This window comes from Cygnus olor, chromosome 4 (assembly GCF_009769625.2).
Source record: "Cygnus olor isolate bCygOlo1 chromosome 4, bCygOlo1.pri.v2, whole genome shotgun sequence".
NCBI lineage: Eukaryota > Metazoa > Chordata > Aves > Anseriformes > Anatidae > Cygnus > Cygnus olor.
Genome location: NC_049172.1, coordinates 49,781,463 through 49,794,551, shown reverse-complemented (window position 1 = coordinate 49,794,551; position 13,089 = coordinate 49,781,463). Strand labels below are relative to the sequence as shown.

The window sequence follows — 13,089 nt, the reverse complement described above, 5'->3', positions numbered from 1 at the left end:
GGCCAAAAAACCTAGAGTTACATAAGCAACCTCTTGACTAAGAACTCATTAGGCTGTAAGCTTCAATGCCATTTCGAGGGTTTAATGTACAAGAATGTCTTCATAACAGCAGGCAAGACAATCCTTTTTCTATAAGTGACTCGGTTACCACAAAAACCATTTCTTATGAAATCATGACACAGAGTTGTTAAAACATTCAAAGATACTCTCTTTATGAGTTGAGAACAAGTATTCCAATAGAGACTTAGAGACCCAAAATAAATAGTAAAAAACTAATCGGAAACAGACCTTATATTTTAAAGACGTATTAGTTAAACATGCAGGGCCAGATTCTATGCTAGCTATGTTGGTGAAGTAAATTTAGATTAAATGAGGGCCTGGCCCTAGTCGTCTTCCTTATTCCTCTCTTTTACTTCAAAGTAGCATATTTGTCATAGTTTCTATGCAAACCTACAGCCCTAGCTAGCTTCTTCAGATCTCACACAAACCTAATATGGCCAATTCCAGCCTTCAAAAACTAAACTGACGGCTAGTCAGAAAGAATAAAGCTCCAGCCTTCAGCTTTCATTTTTCTAACCACTTCCATACTCTGGCTGGTCTGTCACAGGGAACAAGATAAGGACTTCTGTCTACTCTGCGCATATTCACCCAGTGTTCTGGCTAGCTTCTCACCCCCCCCTCCCTGATACACTTCTGCTTACCACAGAATGAGTAAAGAGAGCAGAATTTTGTCCTAATCCAAAATCTCTGGATTTTCAAGTGGCTTTTTGTAGTCATTCAATATCCATGCTGCATCCTCTTCCTAAAAAGGGCTTGGATAAGTATGTTGGGTGCTGTCTAATTCCACACTGCCCCATGTTCTTCCCTCTCAATCAAAACCAAACATATAACTAATAGTATTTTCCAACCCGTGCAAGGAGCATTTGAAGCTATGGCATACTCCTGTGCCATTAATAAGACCCTAGGCTTTTTTTTTGGTCAAGGTTACTTTCCTTTTCTACAGGGTAACTGTAGCTCAAACAACCACCTGAAGCATACACATTCAGTGTGTTCTGTGGCTGTTCCCAGTTACTGAAAATGGCTCAAAATGGATTTCTTTTTCTGGTTGCTTATTTAAATAAGTACAGCCATGGAGAGATTTGGGTAAGATCATAAAGCTTTCATCTCCCACAGTGAACAGAAATCTTTCCTAGTTCATGATCGTTTTAGAAAACATGCTCACCACCTATGGAAATTAGGTGTCAGTCAGTGTAGCACAATCTTTCAAGGTCTGCAGAATGACTACTTCTGGCCCACTGTTAAGCAGGGAATAAAAACTGGCTAGGTTCGGTCAATTTTCACTACTGCTTTTGAAACTATGAGCAGCTAAAAAGCAGCAAAATCCCACCTCAGGTGCTACACTTCAGGAAAACAAGGTGCACAGAGAGAGGTGTGTACTGGAGCTCCACACTATGAATTGCAAACCAAAGACGTGAGACCGCTGGAATGCTAATTCACTCCAACAGCAGCGAGATCCGGGACACCTGTGCAACAGCAGGTACCTACAAGCATTCCTTCTTCACAGTGGACAGACAGACAAACGAAACAGAAAACCTCTAGCCAAAGGATAGTAGCAAACCTTAATAAACAAGAAATCCTCTGCTAGCCTTGAAAAGGTCGAGAGCACACCTTTGCAATGTGGTGAGAAGGCAGCTCTCTTCCAGAAGTTAGATAAGTCTTAACTTCCTATCCAAATTTTGCATGCATAAAAAGCAATTTCCCAGAAAAATGATTTTGTATGCTTTTCAGAGGACACCTGGAAAAGGTCTTCTTTGGAAATAACGACTTTTTTTAAAAGATGGGATTAAGGCAGGCACCTGGCAAAAGGGATGCAAAAGCATGGGGGTTGGCTGGAAAACACAGACAGAAACTGATTTGACTGCAACACTGCCCGAAGTGCTAAGCATTTCAGATTGCCTAAGTTCCTCATAAAGTACACGTTCCTTTGGGACAGAATGAACCCAGAGAAGAAACAAATGAACTGGAAAAAGCATAATGAAAAGCGGGGGCAAAGAAATAACCTAATGGTCTGCTAGAATTCAGGAACACAAAACTATGGGGAGGCTACAAAAGGAAAGCACCTCAAGTAACTGCACTGAGCAGCAGTACAGGGGGCTAGGTTTTTGGATCAGTTATGAAAAAAATCAATAGTTATATAAGCATTTACTTGCACAAAATCAAGTAAGTACTTCTCTGTGCTCAGACTATCTCCTTTCTAGACTAAAAGCATCTTTAAGCTCTGCCACGTAAATAGCTCACATAAATTTTAGCCTGCATAAGCTTTGGTTCCTGTTTCATGTTAAGTTTGGAATCCTGAAAGAATCTCAACCACATACTCAAAACTTGCAACCAAACCTGCTGCCAGCATTGGTTCCTCATCAGCATGAGAAGTTTTCATTTGTTCCTCTCATCAGTCTATTTCATCGCATTCTTCCCCTTTGTAAAATACAGCGGGTTTACTTTACAGCATGACAATGATGGACTAAAATACCCCTCCAGGTCACTCAGTCATTCTCTGTTCTGACACTATGGTTGAACAGCAAACGAGTAATTCCGCAGTATGTAAAAAAGACCAATGCATATCACTGCATTTTAAAACCTTGCTGTTGAGGTCATTCAGGAGGCAAATGTGGAGGCAGCTGGCCGAAAAGAGTGAGAGCTGGTCTTAGAAAAATCTCACAATGTCAGCCAAAGACACAGTTACTGTTTCGTACTATAAAACAAAAAAGATTGGAGCCCGATTTGGAGATTCATAAAGTCGACTTAAACAGACAGTCTTCCTGCTGCTATTGAGCTGCAAATACATCTGGAGGAAAACGCATTGTGGCGACACCAAGAGAAAGCAGTTCGCAGACCTACACAGGGGAATAAGAAACTCGCAAAATTCACAAACAAAAGTCACTGGCATTAAGGTAACAAGGGAGGGATGCTGGTTTTAAAAGAACTGCTGCAGGCTGCCAAAAAACACTACTCTTAAGCAACATAAAATTCCATCCCTTCTGTTCTGACTGCAGGCATCGGGGGTTACTCTTTTTAGAAGAGCTTTTTCCTCCTTTACATCTTGCAAGGAATGTAACTGCAGAACAGAGAGCAATGCTAATGAGGAAACAGTCAGCAAATAAGCCAGTCTAATGGTTGTACTCACAGAATTTCCTTACAGACATTTACTACCTTGTTGTGCTAACCAGCTGAAGATGAGAGTACTCAGAGAGCTGTTGATGTTGGACAACATCTGGATTACTCAAAGCTATTGTGTTTTTCCATGGGTAAAGGAAAAATCAAAGATGGGATTTACACTATTCAAATAAATACATATTATATTGAGATTACATTAGGGGAATCCTTCTCTAGAAGAACACGTCTTTGAAAAATTAAGCACAAAATTCTCAATTTTGCTCTTTTCCATGAGCAGATTGTACAGGTAAACACATCTCAAGCCCCTTGATCCTTGCACTCTCTCTGAGTATGGCTATGCGAGTGTTACAGGGCCCAGGGGAAAAAAAAAAAAAAAAAAAAAAGGAGGGAATTCTGGTTGAAAATTTACATTACTAAGCCTAGGTTGCTCAGACATACAATGAAGTTAAAGATCCTTAAAGCAAAAGTAACTAAAACTCAAGCAGTCCAGCTTGCCAGCCCCCCACAAAACCCCTTTTTGTGTGCTCAGAGGCACAGATAAGGAAGAACTGCCCAGCTGATGCTGAGAGCTTGTCAGCCCAAATAATTCTTTATCTGAAGGAAAAATAAGCTTCAAGCTTCCTCTTATCTAGAAGATAACTTTTAAGGCTCCAGAGGCCTGTCATAACAGGCAATTAAAAAACGTGGCACCTATTAGGCAGGATCTTGCCTGGATATAAAGAATCTTCCTATGATTCCTCCGCTGGTTACTTCAACAAACTAGCTACTGCAGCAACTGAGGCTCAGCAGAACAGCAGTGTGGTCTTCAGGCAACGCTGTACGTTACACAGCCCAGGCAAAACAGAGATCTTGACCTCCTCCTCGAATTTTCCATCCTTTGCACCCCCCCCTTACCCTTCCCTTTTTTTTTTTTTTTTCCATTTCAAGGAGGTTCTGTGTTGAAAGGATCTGGGCAAATATACACATTTATTGTAAGATACAATAAATCTTATCAGCTTGTTCATCTTATCCTGTGGCAACAGTCAATTATGTTCATTTGATTCAGACTGGTTTGAAACTGAGCAGAAAGCACCTCCTGGAATGCCTGTCTTGACTGACAAAGCCCAGAAGCTGAAGCAGCCAGGGCTTTTATTCCCAACAAGATGCCTTGAGAAATTTCAAACAATAGGGAAGCTTTGAATAGTCCTTGGTTCAGGGGTGTGCTGAGCCCATATGAGTAAAATAAAATGGTCAGCAGGAAGACTGCCAGTACAGGAATGCGGTGGTGGGGGCGGGTGCTATATTTTGGGCATTCCTGCTTCCCAATCCACCATTTGGAGAAGCATCTCACGGATGGATTACTAAAAAGGCAAAAGGCATTAACAGAAAAAACTTATAAAGCCAGTTTGTCTCCCTGGAAATGGACCTCAGGGGCGCAGCAGGAAAGCACAGGGCTGGGCTGTCATTTCTCCTGTCACTGGTCAAGGAAAAAGTTTTATTTTTTTCTCCTTAACTGCTTGAGGCAGTATCTGCTTTTCATAAATCCTGCAATTAAGACCTCCTTTTCCCCCTAACAGCGCTGCTCACCGTGGTCAGAAACTTAGCTCGGAAGAGGCTGCACCCGGGGTGGATTGCTGGCTGTTGTTTTGGTTGGCTGGTTCGGGGGCCTTTTTTTTGAGAAGCTGAACCTCAAATCCATCCTCCAGAGCAGAGCTCCGTGGGCGCGGACAGCAGTGACGGGTGACCACGGGGCGAGCAGCGGCGCGGAGCCCCCGGCAGGGGGAAGTGTCCGGCAGCAGACAGGCTGGAGGAGAGCCCCAGGGGCAGGGACGGGTGGGGGTCCCACAGGGGCTCCAGCAGCACCCCGCTGCCAAACCCCTACCAACCTACCGGGGAAGATCGAGCAGCAGCTTACAGCATCCAGCTCTCCCTCTCCCTGCTTTAAAGAGCTTTGCCATCCGTTTTTTTTGGCTTATCCTTCCTCCTCTGCAGGGGTCTCAATGAATGTGAAGCAATTCTCATGTCGTCTGGATTTTCTTACTGCAGCATTAACTTTTCCTCTTTAATATTAACGTCCCAGAAAGGAAATCTACTCTAATTTATGCCATAAACTCTAAGCTCATTCAAGAAGAACACTGTCCAAACTACCTTCTTATTATAAGCTTTTATAAACTTATGCATGCAAACCTTTTTTTTCCCAAATTAATATCTACAGCTGACATGAAAGAAAGAAATACTTTAAGATTCAAAACACTACAAAGATCTAAGAACCATCCCCCAAAAAGCTTAGTGTATAATTAATTCAGTGTTGAGAAAAACATTGCTCTCTTTGTTAGATATCCTTTAGATGCTTGGTCCCACGTAAAAACAACAAAAATAAAACAGAATCACCCATTTAAAAAACTACTAAAAGGAGGCTTTATCTTCTTTCCAATTTTAATTCTTACTGCTCTTTTCTTTGCCACACAAGAAAAAAAATCATCTTTCGTGCTAAATTCACACCACGCATGATTATTCAGTGAATACTGTGTGTTTTACAGGTCATTAGAACCAGCTCGGTCACCAGCTCAGGGAAAAGGAGAGCAAGGGTGGCCGTAACTGGGAGCAGTCCTCTCCCCTCAGTACGCTGCAGGTATGAATGGGAAGAGCACAGCAGCAAAGAAAGGAGAAATTGAGGTCTTGCCTTTGCTCCTCCTGACACCTTAATTCCCCATGCAATCATTTGCACCATTCTTTGTACCCTCCCAAAGACCAGAACCCCATCTGCCACCTCAGATTGCCTGCTTTGCAAACTTATATCTGAAGAAATTCTGTTTTAACCAGTTTAAAAATAAAATTCTTAGACAAGTACTAGAAGAGAATACAGAAGTAGAAAGAAAAGAAGCGATTTGACCAAGATCACACAGCGAGTAGACAGCAGACCTGGGACAAGTCCCCTGACCTCCAGCTGCTCCTCTGTGCTCCGTCTCCTGAGTCCCATGGTACCAGGAGAGCACGGCAGCATCACATCAGGCAGAAGTGTAAAGACAAAGGTAGAGCAGGGTTTTTTTTTCCTCTGCTTGTGCTCTAACTTGTAACTTCTAGTACTTGTAAATTAAAGTTGGTCCAAAATTGGAGTGCTATACCTCAAAAGTGAGGAGGATCAGGAGTATGTGCTTTCAACTTCCATTGATTGAGACCCAGTAATAAAATTTCAAAGTCTCACATTAACGTTCTAATTTTTAACCAACTTCCTCCCCCCTCAGCACACCTCTCCTTGCACCTCTCGTTCAGAGACCCAAAGAAAGATCTAGCAAGTGCTGTTTCAAACATCTGGCGTACGTAATGATATTTTCTGAATCACACCCATCAACAAGATCATCTCATTCTGAACTTATTTTCCCCCCAGTACAAATTCAAATGATTAAGCAGCTCCACCTGCTTTGTCAAAAGTGCCTAGACACCTCAACTGTACTGCCCATCAAATTGCTTTAGGCATAGCAGCCCCAACATGAAACATGCTAGGTTACAGTTTTGTATTTCCATGGAAAAAACGCTTGTTTTAAGAGCCCAGCGGTTCTTTCTCTGCAATAATTGCATATTGCATTAAGTACCTATATATTGTAATTTTAAAAAGTGGTCTTTTTATGAGATTTTAATACCACACTGAATTCTGAGAGGCTTACGAACTCCTGGAGAAAAGGAAACTAAAGTGGAAAAGCAGGCAAGAAATCTCTACTCAGCAGGTCCTTGAAACATGCATAAACAAATTCAGTACTTGGTTTATTCAGCAGAATATGAGCGCACATCAAAAGCGTTCCTGGGTAATAAAAAAGTATATTAAAAAAAAAGAGCAGGCGTACTTAGTTGCCCACAATTCAGTACCACGTAACTTCACTTCTTGTTCTCACATCCCACAGACCTGTGGCCAGGATGCAGGAATGTGAACCCTTACTTGCTGCTTCAGGGAACCACGGAGTGTCCAAACACCTCGGCTCCCGGCGTGAGAGATGGGGAAAACAGGACGGTGCAGGCCTCCACCGCAATAAAAGCACTACTGGCAGCAGGATGCTTCCACGTGATAAAGTATCAATCCTAAAAACGCAAGATAGGTGTACTGAGGTGTTATAAAATGGACAACGTGGTATTCAAATACAGAGAGCTTGATGTGCATCCAAGCAGATGATTTTTAGAAGCCACTGTATGTATGCTTCAAGTCAGAAGTTCAGCTAAAGTTGTTAGAAAAAAAAAATGCCTCCAAAAACACTGTATGGGTTCCCAAAACACAAAGACCAGCAAGAGAGCTGCAGTCTGTGTAATTTTTTTTACTCTACCTCTGCCATTAAGCTTTCACTGCAATTTCTGCTTCCATTATGCCTCAGTTGTTTGAAAGGACAGGAACGCTACCATTTTTTAAATCAGAAATCAACAGTTCCGAACAAGAGTGGAGGTCTTCAGTTTTACGTCTATAAATGGCTTCACTCTTTACATATATATATATACACGTGGTGCTTAGGGACATGGTTTAGTGGGTAACATTGGTGGTAGGGAGACGACTGGAACAGATGATCTTGGAGGTTTTTTCCAACTTTAATGATTCTATGATCTGTATATAAAAATGAATAAAATATTTTAACAATTCTCAAACTGCACAACTTTAAACAAACGTTCACAATGGAGTGACAGTCTATCAGTGACTACAGTAGGGCAAACAATTAACTACTCCACAAGATTTTTAAGGCTACTAAGACTAATAAAATTAAGTAATCTAGGTCTAGAAGGAAAGAAATTCTTTTCCTCACAAAGAGGACACATTCAAAGTACTATAACTTCAGCAGCATATGGCATTTACATTTTCATCTAAATCTTTAAAGAAGCCCATTATTTCCTCAGATTTGAGAAAAGAACCCTGCTTTATTTCACCACACCAGCCATAAATTATTCATTAATTCTGTTTGCTAACTCTGTAACTGAGCCCAGATGTTTCTGCTGGAGAGGCATTCCACAAGAAAAGTTAAATATAGCAAGCTGTGTGGAGGGAGCAGACCTCTTTCTCTCCCCACCACAACACGGTCAAATATTAACTTGAAAGAAAATAATGAAAACATTTAAAAAATATTCTGAATATGCGAGTCTGTGAAATGCCACAATATGTGGCCAGTACGATCACAAAGTTTCACGTAAAAGAGCCCCCCTGCATTCCACCTGGGTGCAGCTCATGTTGCTAGTGCTGTCGCTAGGAAAGGTGCTCTCACTTTCACTCAGAGTAAACAGAAAATTTACAAGCAAGGGAACGCTCCTTGCCATGCGTCATTTACAGATATAAATCAAGACTGAAGTTTCCAGTTACAAGAAATGCTCCCCAGCCTGCTACCAACACCAATAACTATGTTGAAGGAGAACTGAGAGCATCCTATGGAATTTCTTATGGAATTGACATAGGAACCTAGTGGTGGGAATTTTAAATCCATTTCAGTACTTCAGAAGAACTTCACCTATTCCACGCTAGCAAAGATGATTAATGCTGAAGTTTATCATCCAACACTAGTATGCAGTTCTTGGTAAAGAGAATGGAAGATCCAACCTTCAACTACCCATTCAGATGCTGTTTCTAGTACTCTACAGCAACTGGCTTAAGCTGATTTCTAAATGCCTGTTTTAAATTGGAAACTACTCCTACTCACTACATAGTCAGAAAAAAGTGAAAGAGACAGCTTTGAACAGCACAAAGCCACATTCTGTTTTGGAGACTATTCTCAGGCACGCAACACTTCAGTTGCAAACAATAATCACAGGAGAGATTTTGAAAGGTCACCCAGTCCCTTTGCCCTGCTTCAAGACAAGATCAATCCTATTTAAATCAATATTTGTCTAACATATTCTTGAATATTTCCAGCATAACAGATTTTATACGATGATTTACCTGGGAGAAGCTGTTAGAGACTGCTGTGGCAATGACACTACTGCCTTGGAACCAAGTATCAGTTGCTACCATTCAACTTTGCCTCACTTGTAGAGTTGCAGGTGGGCAACTAGTAATCAATTCCTTTGTTCTTTAACCACCTGTGTCCATAGCAGATTTTGCAGTAGATGTTAAGTCTAACTGTACTTTCAACAGAGGCATCATTTGCTAGCTAGCAAATAGATAAATAAACCTTAGCACATATTATTAGCCACCTTAGAACAAAATAAAACTCTGCAGGCTGATACAACAACGTGACTACAGAGAAGACTGAAGTCATAATTTAAGCATGGGAAGGCGTACTAGCACTAGTTCAATGTAGATAATGTTAGGAATAACGGAATGGTGGTGCAGGTCAACAGCCTTAGGGCAATAAATCTCTTTTTTTTTTCCCCAGTCCACACTGCCAGAAATCATCTTTATTTCTGGTAACTAATCGGTTAGCACAAACAACAGCTATCACAGCATGTCTACCACAGACAACAACCTCTTTATTTCTGCTGTGTAGACAGATCTTAAGGACATCTCACTTCAACTTCAGAGATCAGCTGGAAAGCAGCCAACAAAAAGAAAACCAGAACAAATTTTATTAAAGTTAGTCACCTCAGCAGAAACTTACAATTGAGTCCACCTATATGAGGAAATGTTTCCTCTTCAGCTCTCGAGGAAGACAGTTATGCAATGTGAAACTTAGAAACCGGACCCAGTTACAGTCCAGGGAGATGGAAGATGACAAAGGATCCAGAGGTGGCAAGAAAATAAATACCATATGTCAGAAAGTGAAAAGTCCTCTCTAAATGTGTTGGTTTTGGTTTCTTTTGGGGGTGGTCATGGGGGAGTGTGGGACCTAGTAGAATACAGGTGTGAAGAACCAAAAGAAGTTGAAACAGAAGAACTGGCACTACTTTAGATTACCCATTTTGAAAAACAAAACCAAAGGAACTACTGTTCTACTATATGGAGAGAATATTATAGCAAAATAATTTTTAATCTCTCCTTTGCACTGCATGAATTTCTAGAGCACTGCTGAGCAAGATTGTTCTTATGCAACAAAACCAGCACCTGCTGTACTTCCTAGTTTATGCATAGTAACAGAAACTGCAGGACAGTTTCAATTTGGACAACTAAAGTTAGAGAGTGAAACATCAAACCTGATGCACATTACAAGCAAAGTCTTAGCTACAAACTACATATAGCAAAGACCAATTCTTCAAAGTCACTGCTTTTAGGTTGTCCTTGTTTAAGTAAAAAACAGGCCCTCATATAGCTATCTGTATACCTCAGTTTGTGCCTAATTCTTTCTCCATGGGTACTTTGTTTGAAAACAGGGATGAAACCTTAAGTTAACACATATTCTAACGAGTTCAGCAAGCAGCTCACTTTATAATTACAAAGATGCTTATGGGAGAAGGCAACCACACTAAACATCTACCTGCTTGTATGACCTGTTACTTAGGCAGAAAAAGAAACGTCACAAGGAAGAATTTCTGAGGTTATTACAGTAATCACAGCAATTTAAACAACTGAAATCTAAAAAAGTCCTGAGAAGCTCCCACATTTGAAAGTCTTACATGGCCCACTCACTTAATGCACACATACATGCTGATTATATTCCAGCAGAATTAGGACCAGATGGGTTTCTGCTGTAAACTTGTTGTTTGTTTTGTTTAAAAGAAAAGACTTGTTCTGTTCCCTTTATTTTCCCCATTAAAAAAAAAAAAAAACAAAACATATTCAACATCTTAAAAAAAAAAAAAAGGAAAGAAAAAGAAGAATGTTTACTTTGGTTGTGCTAAGCAGCCAGGTGCTATTATACTGCAAGCTTCGTCTGGAGTCTGCAGCGCGGTAAGTTCCACCATATTAACCATCACATCCGCCTTGTGGCCAGGAAGCTTGGGAAGCACAGAAAGTATCTTCTCTGCAAGACTGTCACCGTGATGACCAACTGCTCCTGGGAAGGGAAAAAGCCCCCAAAAAGGTCAGGTACATAAATAGAAGGGAAAAACAAAAACACAAGGAACTGAGAGCAAAATAATAACCACATGTTTTGGGAAGAAGGACAGTGGTAGTCATAATATCAAGGCCATGTTTAGCTTTTCAAAGTTATTTTCCTAATAAAATTGATTTCTGGAATGGCTGAAGTTTAAAGTACTGATAACGTTTCCGAAAGATTGATTTAGAAGGCATAAATTATATTTAGCTTTATAGCTATTAGATCTTCACTGCTTTTGCACTTATATATGCAAAATGCTTTGCTCTGCATAAGAAATTTTTAAAGTGAGATTTGCAATGGTTACTAAAAAAGCTGGCAAACAAAAGAATTAAATATACACGCACACACGCAAACTACACTTTTCTACCTAAACTAATACGGCTGTGCTTAAAAGGGCTGCACGCAAGCTGCATACATAGCTACACAGATAGGCAGGCATAACATTAACATCAACAAATCACCAACAACATGCTACCATCAAGGCCCTCTGTCCTATATAGACTGAGGGCAGCGGAGGTGAAACCAACATGAAATGACTAAAAGAAAGGAGGTTGGCATGTTTCTTCGATTCACCTGAATACACATGCTGTTCCTTCTACTCACCAACTCTAAACACAGGCACTACAAGCAACTTGAAAAATGTTAAGCCTGTGAGCCAAGCCCAAGAAAAACATGATGCATGCTATGGATGAAAGAGCCGGAGAAGGGAAATAGAAACTTCATCGCCTTTAAGTCAGGAAGAAGTCCAAGGTATTAGTATTCTGCAAGTTGAGCTATGGCCCACCTGCTACCATCAGACCAGGCTGGACACCAGTGTTGAGCTCAGTATTGTTCTGGCTTTACCCAGAGAAGTAACAGAGACTTCTGAACCCACCTTTGAGGGGCAGTAAAAAGATTTTTAGGCTATGGTCCCACTCTACAGGAGTCTGCCGATGAGGCACCCTAACCATTCTCACTTCTGATCATTTCCAAAAGCAAGGAAAAGCAAGGATGAAAAGGGAAGAGAAGTAAACTCAAGCTGCATGCTGGCAGTGCCTCCAGCTGCGGAAGGCAAGTAAGGCACATGTGTCCAGCATGTGGTGCTAGTGGAATGGGGACACCTGGCTGCTCAGCCGGATGAATTACCAGTTTGTTTCACCAGAGACTGTTGTAGTCAATCAGAACGACAGCAACTTTCCTTTCTACCATCCCCAGGCAGTCTCAGACCACTGAACTGCAGATGAGATGAGCCGGGTTGTCTTCGCAGCTCGCTGAGCCATCTGCTCTCCAAAACCCCCAGGTTCCTCTTACGAGGTCAGCCCCTTGTCAGCCACGCTGCACTTATCAGCGCCCGTAAACGTACAGGCATGGAAAGCAGACGGCAACCCTTTAAACCTTCACCCCCCGAAGGACTGGAAGCAATGCCTCCCTCTCCACACTTACCTCACACGAGTGACATTTTGCTAGACAAGACACCGAACGAAGCTAGCGACACCTCAAATCCAAGTAAACCCACGTTCATTGGAAGTGGTTCCCGTCCTCCCTCCCCATCACTGCGAGGACAGTCAGGAGGGTGCTCAGCAGCTTCTTATGACCACCAGGGTTCGAGGCAGCTTTAATGCTGCCAACCCACACACATATCAGGCGTTAAAGTGGCAAGGAGAGGTTATCTGACCAATGCACCAGAAGTCCACATGCCTGGCTAACACCCAAGCCCTGAGGATACAGGAAATCTGACAGAGCAAGCTTTTCTAATTTTACTTTGTCTTCTCACCAGAGTGACAAACTGAAACAAGTCACCTTTGATGCGAGTTGCAGCTGGCACAATTGCCAAAGTCAACCAACTGTATCGTGAACTCAAAACCCTCCACAGCACACAAAAAATATTTTCCTAAGCCCACCAGCAGCCCTATAACACACCATTTATACTCAAATTCTTCGGCTCTCCTGCTGGCTCTACTGTCTGGTAGAGAAAAAAAAGAAGCATATTCAAGGTGCAATTGCCCCTCTTTTACGTCACAGG

The 13,089-nt window shown here is 41.6% G+C and overlaps 1 protein-coding gene across 1 annotated transcript in view; it reads right to left on the bottom strand.

Annotated features, from left to right (window-relative positions):
* The window catches only part of SCFD2 (sec1 family domain containing 2), a 194,904-nt gene that overhangs the window by 177,663 nt on the left and 4,152 nt on the right, over nt 1-13,089 (bottom strand). Inside the window, 1 exon segment of the mRNA XM_040555829.1 lies at nt 10,877-11,045. Coding sequence (XP_040411763.1) covers nt 10,877-11,045 — 169 coding nt within the window.